We start from the raw sequence: 26,256 nt of genomic DNA, 5'->3' as shown, positions 1-26,256 counted from the left end.
TACTGCATAAACCTTGGATATTACACTTTAATGCTAGGGAACCTTTTATGTAAGTGTGCAGTGTGTAAGTATTGGGGAATTGGGAAAAGACGCTAGTTAGCGTTGTGCGACTATGTGTTTTGTGGAGTACACCATGGTACGTGGTTTGCAGGGATAATCATTTTATATGTTTTAATGACTGTCTGTATTTGTATGGTGAGGACCTTTAACTTCTTTCTATTGCGTGGGAATCACACGACGCTAAATAATAGCATCGCCGTATGTACTTATAATGGCGAGTTTCACTAAAATGGCGCTGGGCGGCCAGTCGCAAAATGGCGTCTCATTGCCATTCGCAAAATGGCATTGCCCCGATCTAATTTTACACCAACCCTGTCTCAGCCAATTATCCGGCTTCGAAAAGCTCTGCCCATTATTATGTAAAATTGTATGCGAGTGGCAGCTGGTCTGCAAATATTGGATGAGTGCGTACAGTGACACAATCCATTCAGCAGATTGTTTCAGCAGATGCAGATGGGAGTTCTGCAGCAAAATTGGACAGGTGTGTATGCATAGATTGGATGTTAAATATGAAACCAGGTCTCCAGTATGATTGTGCCACCAGTCTGGTCTGGAGTTGGATCCCCAGAGGATTGGCTAATGCTGGGTACACACTAAACAGAGTGATCTGCAGATATATATGCAGATGATGGTTGTTTGTACACACTGAACAACCATCATCTGTGTTCAGTATGTAGGAGGGGGCGGGTTCCAACGGCCGGGGGGTGCATCGGGGCGTGTCTGTCCCCCTCTCCATGGCCCGTACACATTTGACGATACACAGATATGGCTGCAGATATATATGTCCATTGGCTGTGCAGCACACCCAATGCGATATGTCTGTGAATGACATTGTTCACAGACATATCGCGGGGACACACTTGCTGACGGCCAACAGATATATTGGCTGATCAATTGATCGGCCAATATATCTGTCAGTGTGTACCCAGCTTTAAGGTTCTAAAGATGGGATGTAGTCAATAAACCTACCATTGGGAATATTTTACGTTAATGCTCAAATTGATCAAACACAGTGTTGTTTTGATCAATTTAAATAAGGGATGAGAATCGAATAATGTTTCATAGGTACCATCATTTACTTTCGATGGCTAACCCTGCAATGATGAGGATCCAATGTTTCCTCACCCTCGCAAATTTTTTACCAATGTTCTGCCGATCTATTGAGGGGCAGGGGCAGACAGGTTCCATAATTTCTTCCAGTACCGAAGTCCCTATATACAGGAGATACATATGTGCACCATCAGGTAATTCCCCCTGTATTTAAATCAGACACCTAACACATGGAGCAATTTGCTCCTGCATAGGATTAGGAAGCTTGGTAATTTTAACTTTATGAAGCTAGTGGTAATGGTCAGTTTAAACAATTGCAACTGAGCAATAACTTTGTGGTTGCAAAGAATGTGATGGAAGTCAGACAGAAGAGAATCAAGAGCAAAGTGTCAGATGCTAAAATCAACAGAAAACCAGAGAAGTGCAAAAGTTGCAGAGTTAAAGTGAATACTCAAAAGACACTGGCACAGAAGTGGATAGCAAACAAATCAAGACAACCCCAGTCAAGTGATCTGCAGATATATCTTTAGATAATGGTCGTTCATATACACTGAACGACCATCATCTTCCAGGAAGCCACGGGTCCCGCTGGTAGGGGGCTTCCCGTGGCTGCCGCTGCATGTGTACGCGCGATCGGCTGATCGCCTGTACACAATTGCCGATGGACATATATGTCTGCAGATACATCTGTCCATCGGCTGTGCAGCACAGCCGACGCGATATGTCTGTGAATGAAGTCGTTCACAGACATATCGCTGGTACACACTGGCCGATAGGCACCAGAACTAATTATTGCGGTGGGTACTGTGTTTGCAGGGGCAACGTAGACCCAGAGAAAAGTGATTGACAGCAAGTGCCGTTTGTGGGTGGTGACAGGGGGGGTTGGGCGAATGCAGCCCTGCCAGTGCTTTCGGACGCTGTTGCAGGGGCATGCATAATTAAACCCTTGCAGCAACGGCCGTAGCCTGAGGTCTAGTTGCACTCAAGGATGTGGCACACATCCTGCGTAGAGTCAGGTCAACCACTAATATGCTAATGTGTTCAATGGTTCTCGATGTTACCGATGTTTCCGCTGCGTGCTATAACAGAATGCATGTTAAGGGAAGTGGGAGGTATTGTGTTTTGCTAGGCATTTGCTTATTCTGCTTGCGTATGCATAAATTGGCATATGCTCGCAGCGGACGGGTGCGTGCATCTGCATCCGTGTGTTCCTTGCTGAATCAGGCCTTGTGTCCTGCAACCCTCTATATTAGAAAGGGCCTAACATAAGGTTGGGGCAGTTGGTAGTAATGGACTTTACCTGGGCTCATTTAAGGAGAACTCCAAACACAACAAAACTGTGTCATCCTCTGATATTAGCAAAACCACAGGAGCCCATTCCCCACATTTCCACTGGCAGTTACTCGCCTTTTGCAACAACTTGCCTGTTACATAGAGCATTTATAATAACTGCATTGAAGATAAGAAATGTGGATGTACCTGACTATATACAGTAAGCCACCATAAAACATTAATTGTCCTATCTTTTCACTCTCATGCTCAAATCACATCTGCTAGTTTGGCGGTATAGACAATAAACCAATTTAGACAGTAAAACTTTAGGGGGTATATTTATCAACGTTCGATTTTGCATTCAATTTGATGTTCGATTTAGCTCACCTCAAATCAAATCAAATCGAATGTAGAAATCCCTCATCAAATTCCACATTTAGAAGCCTTTTCTGAATCAAATTTGATTTTGTTCGAATTTGAACAGTGATTTGATGTTCGATTTTGCATATCCATGTACAAATTGAACACAAAATCCCTCTCAAAATCGAACTTCAAATCCCCAAATGAATAGACCTGCTTCACGCTTTAAATTTTAGCATAAGCAGGTCTGATTGACACAGATGCATTCACAGATCAGTGAGATTCGTGCATGCATCTGTCTGGCATTAAACCCCTGCTAGAAAGAGCCAGGTGCTGTTTATGGTAAATACAAGGAACCCCTACTCATTTTGTCCCCTGTATTTCCAAAATCAGGACCGGCTTGCTTAGCCGTCTTTTGTATCCTGTAGGACTGGCTCTGGAAAGTCTGGGGCTGGTTGTGCTTTTAGGGGGGACCCCACGTCATTTTGTTTTTACATTTTAACACTTTTGAAGCTTTTTACACACAAATGCATCCACGAATCCTACTGATCTGTGCATGCATCTGTGTCAATCAGACCTGCTCATGCTAAAATCGAAAGTATGAAGCAAGTCTATTCATTTGGGGATTTGAAGTTCGATTTTGTGTTCGATTTCAAATTGAATATTAGTAAATAAGGGATTTGTGTGTTGATCTATGTAAAAGTACTGATGATTTTCCAATATTCGATTTTGAGTGGGAGTTGAGTGAAACTTGGTTGTATGTTTGATTTCACATTCAATTTTGCCTTTAGTAAATCTCCAAATGCAAAATCGAATGTCAAATCACACTAAAATCAAAATCGAACATTAATAAATATACCTCTAGATCTTTTATGATGGTTTAGCTCAATGTAAGCCTCAAGTAAGATGGGAAGAAAAGGGGAAATACTGTCTGAATATCTATTGTGATAGGATCACTGGTAAAGTGGTCTGTGACAGGGACATTTATCCCAGATTCCTGTCTTATGTGTTTTAAATCCCCAGGAGAAAGTCTGCAGTGTAGCAGGCTTGAGTCTCGGCTTTTTGAAAAGCCGGTTTGGGACCTGGGGGTTGTGGGTGAGAGGAGAGGGAGGGCTCCACCCACGGCCGCTCCAGGTTTTGGGCCTTGCAGCCTGGTAACAGGCTTGTTAGGGTTTCCACCTGAGAGTGGCCAATATAAGCCTAGTGTGTTTAGGGCTGAGTGTCTCACCTGGGAGAGTAGGCAGGGAGTTTGCTCAGAGACGCTTGGAAACCTAACTGTGAGTGTTGTGCTGTGCCTTTGTTGCTGGTGAGGGCATTAGGCCCTGCCAGGTTCTGGTAGTGAGGGAACCACCTGTGAAGTTAGTGCCCCGACAGGGCTAGGATTTATGTTTATGTTTTCTTTATGTTATTTCTGTTTGCACAATAAAGGCTGGCGCCGACCAGCTTGTACTCGAATCCAGTCTGGCGTACTGTTTCCCAGCTGCTGTGTGTGTAAGGAAGGAGTCCTCTACCCAGGAGAGGGACCCCTAATCTGACTGTGTCACAATATGGTGGAGAATGCGGGCACCCACACACACTGAAGTTGCAGCAAGAGGAAAACTTTCCATTTAAAAATTAAAGGGACAGACACCCAATTGGTGAGTGTGGAAATAACACTGTGTCCTTGGAGTCCCATAGAGGAGGCGTCAGCCAATGCTCAGAGAGGCAAGGTTCAGCTTCCAACCTACACCCCAGGACAAAATGGAGGACATTATTAAGGCCTTGCTCTAAGCTACAGCAGCTCAGCAGGAGACGAACAAACTTCAGCAGGAATCTATCAGGCAGCAACAGGTCGCCATTGAGGAAACCCGCCAGGCCTTAGCGGAAAACAGCCAGGCCATAAGAGAGGTGGTACAGCACCTGGTCGCCCGGCCCAGAGATGTTACTACTGGTCCTCCCACCACCACTCACTCCGTACGAGCCAGTCACTTCCTCCAAAAGATGACTTCGGGCGATGATGTGGAGGCCTATCTCGCCGCATTTGAAAGAACGGCCGAAAGGGAGAGTTGGCCCAAGGAGCAGTGGGCAAGTCTGGTGGCACCTTTTTTGTCTGGGGAGCCACAAAAAGCATATTTCGACTTATGCCTGGCTGATGCCAAGGACTATAAAAAACTAAAACAGGAGATCCTAACTCGCTTGGGAGTCACCACCTTTGTTCGTGCCCAACGGGTCCACCGCTGGGAGTTCCATATGGACAAGCCTCCACGTTCACAGATGCATGACCTCGTCCATCTGTCCTCAAAATGGCTACAGCCCGAGACACTGACGGGACCACAGATCGTGGAAAGGGTCGTGATGGACCGGTACCTGCGATCATTACCTGTGACTCTGCGCAAATGGGTGAGCCATGCAGACCCTAAGTCCGCGGACCAGTTGGTCGAGCTGGTGGAGAGGTACGTGGCGGCTGAGGAGCTGATGAGTATGCCCCACCGAGCCCCGATGGTGCACCGGCGAACTCCCACAGACACTGGTAAGACTGTTACAGGGGAGAAGGGTGCTGGGCGGTGGAATGTACCTAAGACTGAGGGTGTAGAACCTGGAGACAGGCCTGCCAGGCCACGAAGGTTCTTGCCCCGTAAACGACTAGACATTAATATGATTCAGTGTTTCCGGTGTGGTGACATCGGCCATATTGCCGCTAATTGTTCACTTACAACTGAACCTATGCAATGTGATACTGCTCATGTCTACCGCAGGGCGTCTTTCTTTGCACAGACAGCCGGTACGGCTGACCGGCAGGCTGAGACTGATAAGCACATGTGTGTACTCACTGTAGATGGCAACCGAGTAGAGGCACTGTTAGACTCTGGTAGCTTGGTGACACTTATGAAAGCTGAGCTGGTGAACCCCTTGAGGCATAAGGGGAAAACTGTTGGTGTGACCTGCATACATGGGGATACTCAATATTATGTTACTGCCGAGGTGAACATCGAGACACCATGTGGTTCTGCTATAGTTTCTGTGGGTTTGGTGCCTGGTCTGATGTACGATGCAATATTGGGGAAAGACTTTGCTCACTTCTGGAAGTTGTGGGAAAGCCGTTTTGTTCCAGAAGTGAACAACCCCGATCCATTTGAGAAGGTTGTCGATGTAGTGGAGGAGGGAGTTTCTTCTGAGTCAGAGTTATTCCCTTTTTCTACTATGGTTGACGAACTAGAGAATGCGGAGCGTGGCGGTGGCCCGCCAACTGATGTGCCTCCCATTGAGGTGGGAAGTGTTGTTGGGCCAGTTGATCGTCTGCCTGATTTAGAGGTCAGAAGAGAGGTCTTTGCCGTGGAGCAGTTGAATGACCCTACTTTGGTAAAAGCCAGGGAGAATGTAAAAGTAGTTGATGGTAAACCCGTAGACCCTGATAGTCCTTTGTCCTATCCCCACATGGCAATGTGTCAGGATTTGTTATATCAGGTGACTAAGAAGGGGGAAGATGTTGTGGAACAGGCTCAACAGGCACAGCAGAGGGTATACAACCGCAATGCTCGGTTACACAGCTTTGCTCCAGGGGACAGAGTGTTAGTGTTGGTTCCCACTGTGGAAAATAAACTTTTGGCTAAATGGCAAGGGCCCTTTGAAATCTTAGAAAGAGTGGGACAGGTCAATTACAAAGTTTACCAGCCGGGGAAAAGAAAGCCGGAACAGATATACCATATAAATCTGTTAAAGCCCTGGAAAGATAGACCGGTACTGTCGGCCGTATGAGCCCCTCAAGTAAAACCAGGGCCCTTAGTTCCCGAAGTGACAGTGGCAAAAACCCTGTCGGCAATTCAACAACAAGAGGTCAAGGAGTTTCTGATCAGAAATAGGGTGCTGTTCTCTGACGTACCTGGGATAACCTTGGTCGTTAAACATGACATCATCACTGACCCAGGTGTTAAAGTTAATCTAAAGCCCTATAGGTTACCAGTAGCACAAAGAGAATCGGTGTCGAAAGAAATTAAAAATATGCTAGAGTTAGGGGTTAATGAAGAGTCACATAGTGAATGGTCAAGTCCCATTGTGTTGATTCCAAAGCCCGACGGGAGTGTGCGTTTCTGCAATGACTTCCGAAAGTTGAGCAGTGTTTCAAAATTCGATGCCTACCCGATGCCACGGTGGAGAAGGAGGCGTTGGCCATAAAGTGGGCGTTAGGGGCCTGTTGTCTAAAGCAGACGCGTTGTCACGCGTTCATTGTTTGGGGGCTTCAGTTGTTCCGCCCCATAGGTCGAAACAAAGGGGGGGGATATGTGATAGGATCACTGGTAAAGTGGTCTGTGACAGGGACATTTATCCCAGATTCCTGTCTTATGTGTTTTAAATCCCCAGGAGAAAGTCTGCAGTGTAGCAGGCTTGAGTCTCGGCTTTTTAAAAAGCCGGTTTTGGACCTGGGGGTTGTGGGTGAGAGGAGAGGGAGGGCTCCACCCACGGCCGCTCCAGGTTTTGGGCCTTGCAGCCTGGTAACAGGCTTGTTAGGGTTTCCACCTGAGAGTGGCCAATATAAGCCTAGTGTGTTTAGGGCTGAGTGTCTCACCTGGGAGAGCAGGCAGGGAGTTTGCTCAGAGACGCTTGGAAACCTAACTGTGAGTGTTGTGCTGTGCCTTTGTTGCTGGTGAGGGCATTAGGCCCTGCCAGGTTCTGGTAGTGAGGGAACCACCTGTGAAGTTAGTGCCCCGACAGGGCTAGGATTTATGTTTATGTTTTCTTTATGTTATTTCTGTTTTGCACAATAAAGGCTGGCGCCGACCAGCTTGTACTTGAATCCAGTCTGGCGTACTGTTTCCCAGCTGCTGTGTGTGTAAGGAAGGAGTCCTCTACCCAGGAGAGGGAACCCTAATCTGACTGTGTCACACTATTTATAACAAAATTATATAAGAAAATAATAATAATAATTATAATAATTTCTCACTAGTGACCATTTCTATCTATTATATCATTACAGTTACACAATGTTCGGGAAACAATATCCATGGTATAACTTGATGGTGCTTATCAGATTGTCCTTTTGTGGTGAGTATCTTTGTGAAAGTCATCAATATCATGCACACATTAAAGGTTAAAAATCACATATTTGTAGCTGTGGGTCTGATTAATAGGTGGACGTAATGCCTATGTTTGCGTGGTTGTCTGATGTTTTTTGCGTTGCTCATGTGTTGGAGTGGCATTATGCATGTGTTCCAATGATTAACGCCGGGGGGCGGAGAGTTGTGGTATTTGAATGGGCTTTTCTGGTTGGAAACAGGGAGTGACAGTTAAGACGTGAGTGTGTCGTGGGCAGGTCACGGTCTGTGACTGCATATTATTACGCAGTTGCACTGGTACCGACGGCCATATTCCAATGGACACTCTGAGCAACCATAAGGCTACACTTATGTCTGATGGTGCGACGTTTTACACAAATTGGCGGATTAGAGACGCAGCCGGTGGGCATCTTGGTACGATTTCATTCAGCTGCAGCATTAGCATAAATTCACAGTTGAACTGTGTTGTAATACTGTCCTTTGTATTCGGATTACACATGGTAAACTAATTAACAGCGGGCTCTTTGTAGGGCAGATGTAGGGGCTGGGACATGTATTAGTATGGGGCACCCATGTCATTTTCAGTACTGCTATCTACAAGATAGCAGCGCTGATATGCAGGGCTATCGATATCAACAACAGAGTGAAGGAGGCGTGGCCTAATCGTGGGAGGCGTGACCATGTCCTCTTAGGTGAATTTTTTTTTTGCCGCTTTGAGTCCCTCAGCACAGCGCATAGCCAGTGGGGGGCGCAATCAGTGTAATCGATCCCCCCACAGGCATAGGAGACTGCTGCGGCTGCTGCTTAGCAGCCGTGAGCAGTCTCCCAGTGCAGCCCAGCACACAGCAGCATGTGCTGGGCTGCTGTGATGTAAGAGGGGGGGGCGGAGCTGAACCCGGGTCACCACAGGGCTCCTTCAGCAGCCCAGGCCAAAATAATTAGTGCCTACTTCCCCCCCTTATCTGCGCCCCTGTCGACAGCTGCAACTGTCATTGTCCTACCACTACAGCAAGGATCTCAGACCCTCCAACATGACCCATTCCATTAGGTACAAAATGCTCTACCCCTGGACTTACCTCTTAATTTATGATTGCAGCCACCTGTGCTGAAACACCTGTCCCATCAATTACCTAATTCAACACAGGTGACTGCAATCATACATTAGGTGGGAAGTCCAGGAGCAGAGTGTTTTGCATCTAATGGAACGTGTCATGTTGGAGGGTAGGGGATAGCACTGTCCCTGCTGCAGTTGCTGCCGGCTCCAGGAGCTGCACGTGGGATTAGCGAGATGGTTTCACGATCGTGTGCATGCCCAGCTGAGCGAGCAGGGAAAGGAGACAACGCATTAGCACTAGGCTGATGCGTTGTGTACTCAGGCCGGGATCACTCATGTGAGCGGAAGTCTCACTGATGTAAAATATGTAATTAGATATGTTAGGTTAGCCAGTTCCTGCTCGTAAAACTGTCTGCGTTTGAATAAAATACACATACAGTATAAGGTAACTATGGGTCTGATTCAGAGTTGTGTGCTGTGTATGCAGCTGCTGTGCAAAAATATGCCAATGTCGCAGCCGCTGGTGAGAGGTATGAAGACGCCCACTGGCGGCTTTCCAAATCCAAGCATCTGCATACAAAGACGCAGCATCGGCCACAGATCATTCGATTATCACAGTCCTGAGTCACTCTATGGTCGTGTAGAATGTCCATGGGAATTGAGGCTCCGGAGCCATTTGTCTTGCGTACAGGATTTCATATGTTGTATGTGACATGACCCTGAAATGGTCGCAACACATTTGCTTTCTTTGCCCCCACACCCCATAACCTCCAAACACTCCCTGACTGTCAATCAAACTGCGAATAGTCACTGCGAGCGACTTTGGTGATGTATCCTGACGCATGCGCAGTGCAACTCATGTGCATGCACAGATGGCCGATAATTGCTCAACTGCGAAAACATCGGCATAGCGTACAGCTCAGAATCAGGCCCGGTGTAACTATTAGTAAAACTGTGGATAATTATATTTCCTTGCGATTTATTTCTGTTGTCCGTGACTAAGGTACAATTCTGAAGTTATCAATTTCAATACCAAATACAAAATCTGACGTGTCCCAAAACACAATAATATATATAAAAAAGATTAGGAGAAATGAATATTTAGAAATTCAAAAGCTAGTCTCGCTGCATATGATGCAATGTGAATGTGGGTCGTGCCTAAATAATACACCTTCAGGCTTCCCTGGATCCTCTGCTACCCAGACCGGCTCACAGCAGTGTCCTGTTGTAATCAATGCAGATGGTATCAGAAAGGTGGCAGAAAAGTATAGGCCACAATGGAATATGTAAGATGGTGTTAGGCAGCTAGGGCCAAGCTACAGCTTGGCAAATTTTACAATACAGCAGCCCCCACAGAAACCTGATGTGATGACACAGTGGTAATCAGTGTCACTGGCGCATCTGTAAAGCTCAGTGACAGACAGGACATCCATGGGCACGTCCGACTACAATGGAGGATGGAGGAAGAAGAATGATTTAGAGTCTCATTCTATGCTAATATGAGTGCAGTTCTCTGATGGGTATGCAGTTATGAGACCGGTGGATGCATGGTCGCCGGTCTCATTACCGACAGCATAATCCCGGCAAGGGATCTAACATAGGCGTTGAAATGCTGACACCTATGTTAATCCTGATGCCGGGACCCCGACAGGATGCCAGACCGATAGTCCAATGCTGGGGGTAAGTATGTATAGAGCCGGGGATGGGGGGTTAGGTTTAGGGCACCCTTGGGGGACATAGGGCTAGGCACCCCCCGGGGAGGGTTAGGGTTAGGCAAGGGGAAGGGGGGGTTAGGTTTAGGCAGTAGGGGCTAGGTTAGGGTTATATCTCTACCCCTAAATCTATATGCCCAAAATGTCGCTGTTTAGCGCTACAAATCGCATAAGAAATAATTGCTTAATAGACTTAATTGTGGTTCCAAAGCACAAAAGTTCTTATTGCAATAAAAAGAAAGTTACACGCTTTGATCTAACACAATTAGCGCAAAAGACAATTAAATATAAAGGTACAGCCGATACATACGCTGATTTCCCAGCATCAAACGTGAAGCCTCCGTCAAGAAAAAAGAAGATGACTGTATATGGGACCGAGGCCCTGATTCAGCGCCGGACGCTCTGACAGAGCGCTCGCTCTGAATCAGGGCCGGCCCTCTTACTTTTTGGAGCGGCCTCCTGGCCGCTCGCATAGCTGTGGGTGACCACCCACAGCTATAGTGAGCGGCCAAAATGATGGTAGGGTCTCGTCTGCCGCAAGCCCTGGAGTGCTTTTGGCTCTATCAGAGCCAAAAGCACTCCCACTGACATCACTAGTGATGTCAGTGGGGCCGGCCCCAGACGGCAGGCGTTCCCTTGGGAATGCCTCCGTCTGGGCAGCCACGCCCCCGGCACGCCCACCAAAGGGGGCGTGCTGTCAATCACCATCGACAGCACGCCCCCTTTGGTGCGAGACCCATAATGACGGCTTGGCCATCGTTATTCGGATCTCGTGCATGCGCACGACGGAGCCGCCTCCGTCATGCGCATGCGCACTTGGGCAACATCGACCCGCTTGCGAGCGTTCAGCGCTCGCTAGCGGGTCTGAATCAGGCCCCGAGAGCGCTAGTATATATATCATTCAGAGTAGACAATACAATAGAAATGAGATGGCATAATTCCATTGGTTCTTGTTCTTGGTTCTTCTGGTACGATGCAGGTCATAGGTCAGTTTGTACAGTGATAGTTCAGCCCTCCAACGGCTCTTTGTGTATCTTTACTGCCGAAGAATTGGTTTAAACTAGTATATGACACTACATACAGATTTCACATTCTAACCACTAATTTCATACAATTCATAAATTGCAGGCATATGATGCGATCTCCTTGCTGATAGGACCGGAGATCTGCAAATAAACAGTGATTCAGAATGTTATCAAACATGACTTGTCTACCATGTACTAAACCTTAGATATCCAATACATTCATTTCACAACATAATTGATTACGAATAAAACCCCTAATATTACGCTTAGTGCTTGGGAACCTTTTTATAAGTGATTACATGTGTGAGGGGGAGAATATTGTGTAAATTCGCTAGTATGCTTTGTGCGTACATGTGTTTAGTGCTTGTCTGTACTTCGATGTACAGTGCAACTGTGCGTTGTGCATCTTGTATTTTTTATTTGTATTATTTAATGTGCGTATATTTTATGGTAGGACTTTTAACAATATACGGGAGCATGGCAGTCGCACGACGCTAATAATACAATAAAGCACCGTACTCAATGGTTTCATGCTGACGACGCAAGATGGCGTCATCAGGGGCAACACAAGATGGCGTCGCCCGATATTAATTTAAGATCTGGTCTCAGCCAAGCATCCGGCTTCCACAGTTAGGCACCCCCCCGGGAGGGTTAGGAGTAGGGTGCGGGGAGGGGGGGTTAACTTTATGCACTTACAAGGGAGGGTTAGAGTTAGGCACTAGTGGGGGAGGTTAGGGTTAAGCACCCCTAATGGAGGGTTAGGGGGGGTGAGGGTTAGAAATACTTAACTTACCTCCGCTGTCGGGATCTTGTGCATTGGGCTGCCAGTATCGGGATTTGAACCGCCGGCCTAATGTCCTGCGGTCAAACATACCAATTCCGGCTGATGTTCTAAGTTCCTGGGAGGTAATGTGGGGAGGGGTGGCTAGGCAGATGCAGGGGTGTCACAGGCCTGTCACTGGCAGCAGCTGTGTCTAAAGACGCACATCTGCTCACACAAATTGGTTGGTGGCATTAGCATAAAGACGCAGATGCGGCTATGGCAAAAGATGCAAGCCGTGGCCATGGCTGCATGCAAAAGAATCATGCTCAAAGTTTCTTTCAGTCACAGCGCCTCTTTGGTTGTTTCTGTGAGTGCCATATACTTAGCTTCAGTGGTAGATAAGGCAACAGTAGGCTGTGTTCTGCTTGACCAGTTAATGGATGTGCCCGTCAGTGCACACAGGTATTTTGTGGAGGAATGCCCGTCTTCCTCATCTGATCCCCAGTTGTCATCACAGAAAGCTTGTAACTCCAAACTGCCATTTTTAGAAAACTTTTGTTTTAATTAGCTAATACCTTTTAGGTATCGTAAAATGCACTTCATGGCAGATCAGTGTTCCTTATCAGGGTTGTTTACGATTGACTGCATGAGTAATATCTCGGCGTGTGCCAGCACTTGCATACATCAAAGTTCCAATGGCACTTTGGTAAGGAACTCTGGGCTCGATTCAGACCCGGCATATGCAAATCCGGCACACACCCAGCAAGGCAGGCGATCGCATGGCAAGGCATAAGCATGCCCGCTATGTCTTGGCATGCGATCGCTTTGTGTATGCAGATGCCCACCAGCCTCTCTTAAGATGCCCACTTGCGCACGTCATCTCCAAGAACTGTATGCAACCATCGGTACATCGGGGACCATCGGAAGCGAACGCAGTGCTTGTGGTTGATTATACCCTACCGCAAGCACTACGAGCGCTTCAGTGTGAAATACAACCAGGTGTCGTGTACTTTGATGCTGCCTGTTAATTATGCATGCCTCTGAAACGGCATTAAGACGCTCAGGCACGCCTGCATTCACACCTCCCCTCCCCCGTTTCTAGTGGCCTGCCCGTTACCACCCACAACTGACTTGTCCTGTCACTCATTCAGCTGGGCTGTCTATGCTCGGCAAGTGTACACTTCCCGATCGCTTGGACTAGTTTGCGCAAGCGCACTGCGAACGCATGCGCAGAATGCAAACATCGGCTGTCTGCGTGCGAACGTTTCCTAGCGACCGGGTCTGAATCAGGTCATCTGCTCATTTCCTCTATTTCTGCCTTTGAAGTTGGACACATAACTTTTGTTATTTTGTACTCTTGTCGATTGACAGGTTTAGTATGCATCATGTTATACTTGTTGGGCATTGCCTCAATGTAACTTTTTTGGTCAAAAGTAGCAGTTCCAGCATTCAGGCGTTGTACAATTGTTAGCCCAACAGTTGGTATGCAGTTCCAAGATCTGTAAATTTCATCTTCACTTCAGCTATCTGGCTTTTCTGCCCTGCAAGCAACAAATTATCCACATACACAACTATATTGAATGCATTATTTTATTTACATGCGGTATCCCCATATTTGTGCCCCAAATAGGGGTCCTCCAATTTTTTTTATTATATATGTGACTGTCCATACACAGTAATAACAGGATACTCTGGGCCCAATCAGGGGAGGGGCTTATGTGTTGATAGCCCATTATTGTCTCCTCTCCCCCTTCATAGTGCCTTAAATTAGGTAAAGTGTTGAAATAGGGGGGAAGTAGAAATAGCTCACCCCTTTTTCCGTGTGCCAGCGGTTAGTCCGCATGTTTGTTGCTGTGTCCCACCAGCTCATGCTGGGTGGTCATGTGGTTTAATTGTACCACCTCATGTTTGGTGCAACTGTTTGAATTGCTGGTAACTATTTACATGGTGTTATTCTTTAATACATTGTATCCTTGCATTTAAATGCTGTTTTTTTCCTTATACACTAATGGAATGTTTTGTTGGTGTACAAATGTATTTGCTGGTAGTGGTGTAAATGCAAATGTATTTAATGCACTGCTTGTTGCCGGTATCAACTTCAAAGTCAGTTAATTCTAATGTAATGTATATTCATTCTTGCCGGTGCCTAATTTGCTGCTGACGTTTCTCAAAACAATGTGTATATTTACTGTGAACCATTTACCTTGTTGATTTCTGTGGTGCAATGTATATTTAATGTTTTTTTAACCCTGTGTAACCTCGGCTGGCAATTCTGGTGGTAATACAGGTTGAGTCTCCCATATCCAAAATGCTCGGGACCAGGGGTATTTTGGATAACGGAATATTCCGTATTTTGGAATAAATGCCTAACCATAATGAGATATCTTGGGAAAAGGACCCAAATATACACACAGAATGCATTTATGTGTTATATACACCTTATACACACAGCCTGCAGGTCATTTTATACAAAATATTCAATAATTTTGTGGCTCAAACAAAGTTTGTGTACAGAAATGAAATTCATTTATGTTTCATATACACCTTATACACACAGCCTCTAGGTAATTTTATACAATATTTTGAATAATTTGTGCCTTAGACAAAGTTTGTGTACATTGAGCCATCAAAAATCAAAGGTTTCATTATCTCAGTCATGCCAAAAAAAATCCGTATTTCGGAATATTCCGTATTTTGGAATATTTGGATATGGGAGACTCAACCTGTAATTTGTGGCATAGATAGACTGTGTTCATTTTTCCCAGGAAAGGCCCACATGCTAGCAAAAGACTGTGTTTACTAGCTGCAATAGGCCAGAGGACTACTACTCCCAGCATAGTCTGTATTGTTTTCATGTTTTTCAGCAAAGGCCCTCATATTAGCACAATTTATCTTATTGCTATAACCTGCTGGTGCACTACTGATACAAGCTTGGCCTGAATGTTTTACTCATGTTTTCTCAGCAAAATTTGGAATATTAGCACAGACTTTATCTCATTGCTATAACCTGCTGGTGCACTACTGATACAAGCTTGGCCTGTATGTTTTACTCACGTTTTCTCAGCAAAAGTTGGAATATTAGCACAGATTGTATCTCATTGCTATAACCTGCTGGTGCACTACTGATACAAGCTTGGCCTAAATGTTTTACTCACATTTCCTCAGCAAAATTTGGAATATTAGCACAGACTGTATCTCATTGCTATAACCTGCTGGTGCACTACTGATACAAGCTTGGCCTGCATGTTTTACTCACGTTTCCTCAGCAAAAGTTGGAATATTACCACAGACTTTATCTTATTGCTATAACCTGCTGGTGCACTACTGATGCAAGCTTGACCTGCAGGTTCCATGTTCTATCTAATTTTTTTTAGTGAAAGTAAAGTTCTGCATAAATTGTGTTCCTTTTTTTGTTGACCCTTACTTACCAGCTGATGTCACCGGTAGAGGACAGGGAGGTAATCAGAAAATATCTTTGTATTGAAAAGTGTAAATTATTTTATTTATTCTATTTATGGTAAACATTTTCTGTGGCAATTGTTGTTTATTTATTGGCAAAAATAAAATTTCTAACTGGTCACTGTGTCTGCAAAAGGGGAATACAGGCTTGCCTCTCTGTCACGGTGTGAAATGGGAGATAAAGGAACTGGAGTCTGAAAGACTTCAAAGCAAAACTGAGGTCCATGTTCAGATTATACTCGCTGACTGAAGCACAGAAAGTGGAAGTCCTGATAGGACAATTAAAAGGTTCAGCTTTAAGAGAAGTCACCTCCTGGCCAAATCGCGAAAAGACCACAGTCGAACAGATATTTGAGAGGCTAACAACAACCTTTGAAAAGAAAACTATGTCAGAGCTGAAGATGCAGTTCTATGCCAGGACACAGCAACATGAAGAATCACTCCGTGACTATGCCCTTAGTCTTCAGGAGGCTTTGAAGGCCATTCATCAAGCAGACGAAGATGAAGTAAGAGACGCTGATAAAACCCTAATTGATCAGTTCATGGAAGGCGTGAGGGGAGAACCCATGAAAGTCCTGTTACGATTATTGCAGCGGCAAGATCTAGAAGTGACCTTCTTGGACTTTAAAGAAACAGCCATCCTGGTTGTAGGCGGAAATACCGGGTCAAGAAATGGGGAGCGGGACCACAAACAGCATCAGCGACCCAAAGCAGTCAGCAATTTAAAGTAGACCTGTTGGATTCCTTAAGAAAACAAGTTGACGAACTTGCCAAGGAAATACAATCCTTAAAAGCAGATCAGCAGGAAGATCAGGTCAGGTGGAGAGCCGAGAGGAAGTCACACAGAGAAAACTGAAGAAACCCAGGACGATGGCCTATGGATTAGTTTGACCAACAGGGGCACCATATCTGTCGGCGATGTCAGCAAAGCGGACACCTGGAACTTGAATGCTACGCGGAGGCGTTAAACTACGATTTCCTGAGGCCGAGGACCAACCCTCAGGAAGAACAGAGACACTAGGTCCACTCTTGGCAGAAGAACAACCCAGAACTATGAATCCATGCAATAATACATCCACAAGTGCAAGAAGAATGCTGGGTCAGGTGGTGTGGTTCAACATGCAATGTGATATGGTTTTATAAACCCAAATGGCATCATTCTGGATGTATTTGTGCACTACACGGCCATTAAGAAGAACAACCCCAGACACTACCTGCGCAGTGTGGGAGATGGAGAGATGCTTGAGTTCGACATTGCGATTGGAGAGAAAAGTGCTAAAGCCATAAATGTGACTGGTCCTGGAGTTGTTCCCATACAAGACAGCCGATATGCGACTCGTCGCAGCAGGTGTTATCCTACTAACAGAGTGCATCCCAAACGAAGGTTGAGCAGAAGAAGCCACCATGTTCCAACTCAGTCACAGGAACATCCACCACAAGACCCAAGTGTTCCTACTCCCATTGAAATAAAAGAAGTAAGAAGATAGACAAAGTGGTTGGAACAGATATTGTGTGGTCAGGGATAGAAGAACTGGTGAACAACCTAGATGTGGAACTGTTTGCGCACAAGGAAATAGTACTTAACCCAAAAGTGGAGCAGGACCATGAGACAGATCGACTGCTTCCTTGTCAAGAGCCAATGCATGAGAGCCAACTGAGGGTGAATGACAGCGATGCTGGTATGGCCTCATGCAAACAACCAGAGTTGCTGACCACAGATCAAGGAGAAGGTCCAGATCAGGTAGCTGACTCACCTGTGACAGAGAGGTCGAGTGTCCCTGCAGACTCGACCACTAGCAATCCAATGGATGTGCTAATGCTCACAGACTTTCCAGTAACGTGGAAGAACGTCAACACTCTGGGTCAAAAGAAACATCGCTTGAAGCCACAACAGGAGAAGAGGGACTTCGACGCTCTGAAAGAAGCACAAAAGGGGTCCTACGTCTTAGATATTGAGACTGAATCTTGGGTTATACCTATGTAATATGTGTAATATTGTGTAAGACACAAATTGCTGCTGAAAATTGTTCAAAACTGTGAAGGTCAATACGTGAAGGTCAATACGTATAATTTTAGGGGGGGAAGTATGTGGTACCCCCATATTTATGCCCCAAATAGGGGTCCCCCAATTTTTTTTTATTATCTATGTGACTGTCCATACATAGTAATAGCAGGACCCTGAACTTTAGTTCACCCCTTCTCCCTGAGTCCTTCTGGGCATGTGCAGGCCAAAGGAAGATTATGACAGCTGGCTAGCAACCCCTTCAGCCCGGGAAAATGTCCCCTTTTTAATTGAACCTCATGGTTGCAGGGCAGAGGGCCCCAGGGGCAGGCTGTTGCTGGGAGCCCCTGACCAATGGAGCCAAGACCCGGGAGGAAAAATGGGGAGCTCAAGCCTAGAGCGAGGAGTGAATGCGGAGGCTCCACTGTGTAAGGGAGATAGCCTGGCTGTTGGTGCTTGAGTGGATAAGGATTGCTGGGTGGAGTGGGGGTGATGCCATACCCGCCACCCCCTAGGAGAGTGCTGCTGGGACCGTTTGGAGCCTGGATGTCGTGCCTGCTGCTGGGAAGATATTGCACCCTGCCACATACCTGCTTCATGGAGGACCACTCTGCCGGAGGTGCTGGGTGAAGAGGACTGTAAGCCCCAGCACCAGAAGCCAGCAGCTGATGCTGCAAGGACCCCGCTGAAGACCAGACTGCCGGAAAAAGGACAGAGAGAAGAGTGCCCCCGAGGACTACTGGGAGACCAGTAGGACCCCACTGGAAGACCCCATCTGAAGTTGGCTGGCTTTAGGAGTGCCTGTGCGGACTCCATGTGACGCTGGAGGTGCCTGAGGAGCTGACTGCTGCTGAAAACCTTCCCAATAGGACTGACTGAAGCAGCACCTTCTCTGTTGCCTTGGTCTGCAGGAGGAGAAGAGGACAAGAGGAGAAGAGGACATCGGAGAGTGGCTGCTGTGGCTACGGGCAGAAGAGGGGACAGCCCTGGAAAAGGACACTGCTGCTGGTAATGCTGGTACTGCAGAGGAAGACCCATGCAGAGACTGCCACTGGGGACAGGAGCTGCGCCAGCCAGAAGAGGACCGACCGCTGCGAAGGATTAACCAGCGGTGATCACGTCTCTGCACCGGAGTCCAGAGGAGAGAGGGCTTGTCAGAAGGGACATAGCCGCACTGCTAGGAGAGGAGCCCCTGTTTACCGGACCTTGCCTCACACTTCTTAGCTGCCAGAAGAGACCCTGCAACTGCTCCTCTGGACATAGCGCGGCCTGGTGCGGTGCACAGCATCCTGGGCTTACGGCTGGCATATCACTGGAATCGTGTTGGGCGGAAGAGCCCCTGCTTGCAGTGAGACACTATATTTCCCGGCAATCTGCCCTAGTTTTATGCATAAATGTCACTGGCCACTGCTTGCCCTGCCCTTCTAGTCCGTTCCCTTAGCCTGCTGCTATACCCTGTATATTTCCCTTGTCTTCCTCTGGGTACCTGCCGCCGTGCAAGGTTTGCACAGTATTTACTCTGGGCCCAATCAGGGGAGGGGCTTATGTGTTGATAGCCCATTATTGTCTCCTCTCCCCCTTCATAGTGCCTTAAATTAGGTAAAGTGTTGAAATAGGGGGGAAGTAGAAATAGCTCCCCCCTTTTTCTGTGTCCCAGTGGTTAGTCCGCATGTTTGTTGCTAGGGGTTACACTGTGTACCACCAGCTCATGCTGGGTGGTCATGTGGTTTAATTGTACCACCTCATGTTTGGTGCAACTGTTTCAATTGCTGGTAACCAGTGGCGTAACTAGGGTCTTCAGAGCCCAGGGCAAATTTAAGATTGGAGCCCCCCTCCATGTTTAGCGTGCCTTCAGCGCGCGGCAAATAATGGGCATGGCCAAATGATAAAAGGGGCATGGCTACTGAAAATGGGGCGGGCCAACATGACACGCCACCAATTTCTTGTCAGTCTGGGAACATTCCTTTCTTTTCCATATGCACCTTACCTATACGGTGGTTTCTCACAATGTGGAACCTCTGAAGAAATACATCCTACCTGTGATGACGGCGTCTTCAGTCGGTATTCAATATCCATGTAGGTCACATCATCCGGAAGATGCCTGTTTGTGTAGAAATATTAACATGGTCATCATCATATGATGGAAGTTCAATCAGACTCATTCCCCCTGTGTAACTTCCTTCCTCCTGCATCATCTCAGCCAAACCATCATCTCCCTCTGTGTCGTCTCTTCTTAGCCATGCCATCGCCTCTCCCACCTGCCTCGTCTCTCAGCACACCATCATCTCCCCCCCTGCATCAACTCTCAGCACACCATCACTCCCCCCACGTTCTCTCAACACAGACACACACTGACACAGATACACACAGATATATACACACACACTGACACATATACACACACTTACACAGATACACACTTACACAGATACACACACTACCATAGATACACACACACTGACACATATACACAAACACACTGATAATTTACATACATACACACTGACACATATACATACTGACACACACTGACACATACACACACACTGACACACATATATATATATATATATATATATGTGTATATATATATATATATATATACACACAAACACTGACAGATATATACACACACACACTGACAAATATACACACATACACCATGACACATATACACACAAAGCCTATACGGACGGGATGTAGTCTGGAAGCCGACAGTCTAAATGCCGACCGCCGGCTTCCAGACTACTTAATCCAGCGAAGGTTGAAAGACAGTCATCTAAGTCTAGACACCTGTCATTTTACAGATGCCGGGAGACCTCGCCCGGCATCCCGATCGAAGTGATGCTGGGTGCCGCAGCGGAGAGCCGAAGGGGGGGAGGGTTAGGTTTAGGGCTTCCGGGGGGGGGGGACTTAGGGTTAGGCATTCTTCCGGGAGGTTAGGCTAGGGGGAGGGAGGGTTAGGCACCCCTGGGGGGAGGTTAGGGTTAGGCACCTCCCGGGGGACTTAGGTATAGGCAGCAGGGAAGGTGGGGTTAGGGTTAGGCACAGGGGGGAGGTTAGGGTTAGGCACCCCTAAGGAGGGTTAGGGTTAGGGGGGTTAGGTTAGTTGATACGTACCTTTAGGACGATCGGAATTTCCACCTTTGTCGGGCAGCCGCTGTCGGGAATTGAACCATGCGGCCGGTGGTAATACATATCACACCCATACAGACACCCTTACACACACAAAGCCTATACAGACACCTTTACACATACAAAGCCTTTACAGACACACCTACACACACAAAGCCTATACAGACACACTTACACACACACACAAAGCCTAGACAGACACACTTACACACACACAAAACCTATACAAACACACTTACACTCACAAAGCCTATACAGACACACTTACAAACACACACACAAAGTCTATACAGATACACACACTTACACACACACACAAACAAAGCCTATGCACACACACACAAATGCAGCCAGCAGCCCCCCACATACAAAATGAACAACCCCCCTCCCCTCCCGTTGCAGATTAGCCATCCAATCCCCCCCTGCGGCAACTGAGTTTAGCCATCCAATTCCCCCACACACACCCAGCGGCGTGTAAACCCGGCTGGCAATTCTGGTGGTAATAATTTGTGGCATAGATAGACTGTGTTCATTTTTCCCAGCAAAGGCCCACATGCTAGCAAAAGACTGTGCGCCTGATTCAGAGCTGGACGCTCTTTGAGAGCGCTCGCTCTGAATCAGGGCGTCCCTTTTTTTAAAAAGACAGCCTCCTGGCCACTCGCTAAGCTGTGAGTGACCAACCACAGCTATAGTGAGCGGCCAGGTGATGGTCACGACCATTGCGACCATTGGGGCATGCGACGAGACCCCAGTTAGCTTTCGGCTCTAATAGAGCCAGAAGCTCACCCACTGACATCATTCATGATGCCAGTGAGGCCGCCCCCAAATGGCAGGCGTTACTTCGGGAACCAGTGGCGTAACTACTGCCCCCGCGGTGGCTTGGAGGCGCTGGGTAGCTTGGGGGCGACGGGGGCAGTAGTAGTAACTACGGAGGGTGCAGGGGGTGCGGTCGCACCCCCTGCACCCTCCATCTGCCGGGCACCCGCTGAGTGTGTTACCAGCGGGCACCCGGCTCCTTTCAAACCCCCGGCAGCAGCCGGAGGACGGAGCTCCCTCCGTCTTCTGGGTCCCGCAGGGGGCACTATGGGAGTGACGTAATGGCGTCACTCCCATAGTGCCGAGGAGCGGACGCCGGGGTATGGACGGCAGCAGCACTAGAGCGGGGATAAAGGTAAGTGTTTGTTTGTGTGCGCGCGGAGGGGGGGGAGCAACTACAGGGGGCTAACTACATGCGGCTAACTACAGGCGGCTAACTACTAGAAGGGGCACTACAGGGGGCTAACTACTAGAAGGGGCACTACAGGGGGCCCTGCATAATGGGCACTACTTTAAAGGGCACTACTACAGGGGGCCCTGCATAATGGGCACTACTACAGGGGGCATTGCATAAGGGGCACTACTACAGGGGACATTGCATAAGGGGCACTACTACAGGGGGCATTGCATAATGGGCACTACTACAGGGGACATTGCAAAAGGGGCACTACTACAGGGGGCATTGCATAAGGGGCACTACTACAGGGGGCATTGCATAAGGGGCACTAGTATTGGGGGCATTGCATTTTGGGGCACTAGTATAGGGGGCATTGCATTTTGGGGCACAACTACACGGGGCACTGTATAAGGGGCACTAATTTGATACACGCAGTTTACAGGTTATAAACTATGTTCCCAATAATCTGGTTCTGCACAGACATAAAAACTGTGCAACCTGTCTTGAGCTGAGGTGACAGACTGGCAGGAGCAGAAAGGAGGGTTGGTGAAGTAGATCTGTCAGGGTGGGATGTAATGGGCATTACTGTTTGGCATAATGTGTATTTGGCATTACTGTGTGCACAATGTGCTATTAGGGGCATTACTGTGTGGCATAATGTGTAAGGGGCATTACTGTGTGGCATAATGTGTTGTATGTGGCATTACAGTGTGGCATAATGTGAAATAGGGGCATTACAGCATGGCATAAATTTGTTATAAGCACTTTACTGTATGTCATTATGTGTTATATGTGGCATTATAGTGTGGGATGTGTAAGGGGCATTGCTGTGTGGCATAATGTGTTGTAAGGGGCACTTCGGTGTGGCATAATGTGTTGTAAGGGGCATTCCGGTGTGGCACACTGTGTTATAAGTGGCATTACTTAGTGTGTCATAATGTGTAAGGCACGTTGCTGTATCATGTAACCACACACCTTAAACGTAGTCTTTGGGTGTGTACGATCTTTGGGTGGGGGGGGGGGGCACCTGAAACTTTTTTGGCATGGGGGAGCAAAATTTATAGTTACGCCACTGTCGGGAACGCCTCCGTTTGGCCAGCCACCTCCCCTGCCCGCCTCCATAACAGGGCAAGCTGTCAATCACAATCGACAGCTGCTACTAGTCTCTGTATTGTTTTCATTTTTTTCAGCAAAGGCCCTCATATTAGCACAGACTTTATCTTAGTGCTATAACCTGCTGGTGCACTACTGATACAAGCTTGGCCTGCATGTTTTATTCACGTTTCCTCAGCAAAGTTGGAATATTAGCACAGACTGTATCTCATTGCTATAACCTGCTGGTGCACTACTGATACAAGCTTGAGCTGCATGTTTTTCTCACGTTTTCTCAGCGAAAGTTGGAATATAAGCACAGACTTTATCTTATTGCTATAACCTGCTGGTGCACTACTGATACAAGCTTGGCCTGCATGTTTTTCTCATGTTGTCTCAGCGAAAGTTGGAATATTAGCACAGACTTTATCTTATTGCTATAACCTGCTGGTGCACTACTGATACAAGCTTGGCCTAAATGTTTTTCTCATGTTTTCTCAGCAAAAGTTGGAATATTAGCACAAACTTTATCTTATTGCTATAACCTGCTGGTGCACTACTGATGCAAGCTTGACCTGCAGGTTCCATGTTCTATCTAATTTTTTTTAGTGAAAGTAAAGTTCTGCATAAATTGTGTTCCTTTTTTTGTTGACCCTTACTTACCAGCTGATGTCACCGGTAGAGGACAGGGAGGTAATCAGAAAATATCTTTGTATTGAAAAGTGTAAATTATTTTATTTATTCTATTTACGGTAAACATTTTCTGTGGCAATTGTTTATTTATTGGCAATAATAAAATTGCGTTGTACCGTTCTTTCTAACTGGTCACTGGGTCTGCAAAAAGGGGAATACAGGCTTGCCTCTCTGTCACGGTGTGTCCTATCTTAGCTACGGGGAAATTGGCCACCGAAGCATACTGAACACACCTGAACCTGGTGCTAGTGGTGCAGCACTATACAAACTTTCAGAGCATCACATAAGAAAATTTTGGCATCATCGAACAGGATACGGAGATTCCACGCAAGCCTACCCCTACAGATACAATGGAAACCAAACAGTCGTCTCCAAGCAGCAGTTCCCAAACTTTCAGAGCATCACATACATTTGTAGTACAACCAGTGATCTGTTTTGGAATGTATAAAGTCAATTTCTAATAACACACTGTCAAGTTTGATATATCGGCAGCAGCCATTTAGTTTTAGCAAATAGAATGATTTATTTAGCAAGCATACTTTTCCTTTTTGGATTGCATTAACATTGTACCGTTCATGTAAATTTCTTCAGCTAGCTAACCATTCAAGGAAGCCGAATCAAAGGTTGGTTGGTGCTGTAGTATTTCAAACATAACAGATATTGCAAAGACCATGCACAATATACACTTTGCAACTGGTGAGAAGATCAACCCAGCGTTGAGGTCTGGTTTCTGGGTGTAACCCTTAACAATAAGTCAGGCTTTGTAATGAGCAAGATTTCCATCTGGGTTTAATTTCTTGCAGAAGACCCACTTATTTTGGTCTGTTTTGCAGTTGCTCGGTCAATCCACAATAGTCCATGTGTCATTTTTGTCCAAAGCTGTAAGCTCTGGGGATCTATGGCTGATGTCCGCTTGTCTCAGTCACTGCTTGACTTTGATTCGTCTTTGGATTGAGGTTCACACCAGATAAACTTGGCAATTACTCACTGTATCTCTTAGGAGGTTTTCCATTGTTGCTCCATTGTTCCTGCTCTGTGGTTGACCACTTGTATATGTGGTCTCAATCTCCTGCACACTTCTAACTTTTGGTATGTCCAGCATCATAAGTTTTTGTGGTGTTGTAGTATTGAACTTGCCTTTTGTTGAAGCTGCTTCTTGAAACACTTTTGACTGTCAATGTCCCACAACCTGTAGCTTCTGATTTGTTGACAATATCTAAGCATAATACATGAGATGGATTTGGGATCTAACTTGTGTATTTTCTACTTATGGATTAGATATGAACATATGCTCTGTATCCAAAGACACATAGATGACTGATACTTGGCCTATTAACTGCCCATGCCTCCAATGGTATTCCATCCTTGACTGCCACTGTGGGTGATCAATTCTTGAGATATACCACAGTGTGGACTGCTTCTGCCCAGAATCTCTTGTCCAGACCTGCATCACTTAACATAGACCATGCTCGTTCAACAATTGTTCTGTTTGCCCTTGCATGCCATTTTGTTCAGGCAATTGTAAGCTGTGTATGTCACTCCTTTTGAGGAAGATAGCTAGATCCTGTTTTCATATTCTCCATCATTATCAGACCTCAGAATTTTTAACTTCAGGCCTGTGAGTTTCTACAAGATTCTTGTATTCTATAATCTTACTTGTTACCTTGTTCTTGGCTTCCAGTAAGTAAATGTGTGTCAAACTTGTGTGCCATCTATGAGCATCATAAAGAAATGGTCGTAACTAGTGCTTAAAGTGGTCCTGGAGAAGTGGTGGAACTCAACTTAACCCCCCCCCCCCGATGCTTTTTTTAAAAAAGGGACAGTGCGGCTGGGGGTGGTCTCAAAAGAAAGGGGCGTTGTCACACAATAGTATTCCTAATTCAAATTACACCACACAGTAGCACAATCTTGATTCACCCCTGATTCACATTACACCACATGACATAGTGTCCCTTAGTCATGTATGACACACAGCAGTGCCCCTTTTACACAATGCCCACAGCAGTAGTGCCCCTTATGCAAATGTAATGCCCATTGTAGTGGTGCCTCTAATGCAGTTCCCCCAGTAGTGTTGCCCCTTATTCAATACCTCCAGTAGTTGTGCCCCTTATGCAGAGCCCCCAGTAGTGGTGCCCCTTAGGCAGTGCCCACAGTGGTAGTGTGCCTTATGCAGTGCCCACAGTGATAGTGCCCCTTACTCATTGCCCCTTTCTCCAAATAGAAGTGACGGAACGCAGTTCCGCCATGTTCTGGCCCACTTTAACCCCTGGTTGTAATTCATTGATTCCACCTCCATTGTCCAGGATTGTTCACTGACATCCCCGTCACCATGCTAT

At 46.6% G+C, this 26,256-nt stretch overlaps 1 protein-coding gene across 1 annotated transcript in view; it reads left to right on the top strand.

Annotated features, from left to right (window-relative positions):
- The first annotated feature begins 7,700 nt into the window (after positions 1-7,700).
- The window catches only part of LOC148481403 (uncharacterized), a 167,103-nt gene continuing 148,547 nt past the window's right edge, over positions 7,701-26,256 (top strand). Inside the window, exon 1 of the mRNA XM_088453534.1 lies at positions 7,701-7,761. Coding sequence (XP_088309660.1) covers positions 7,701-7,761 — 61 coding nt within the window. The remainder of the gene's footprint in view (positions 7,762-26,256) is intronic.

This window comes from Taudactylus pleione, unplaced genomic scaffold (assembly GCF_031769625.1).
Source record: "Taudactylus pleione unplaced genomic scaffold, aTauple2 ptg000582l, whole genome shotgun sequence".
NCBI classification, from domain to species: domain Eukaryota; kingdom Metazoa; phylum Chordata; class Amphibia; order Anura; family Myobatrachidae; genus Taudactylus; species Taudactylus pleione.
The sequence above is the reverse complement of the archived record's forward strand: the minus strand, read 5'-3'. Positions and strand labels throughout refer to the sequence as shown.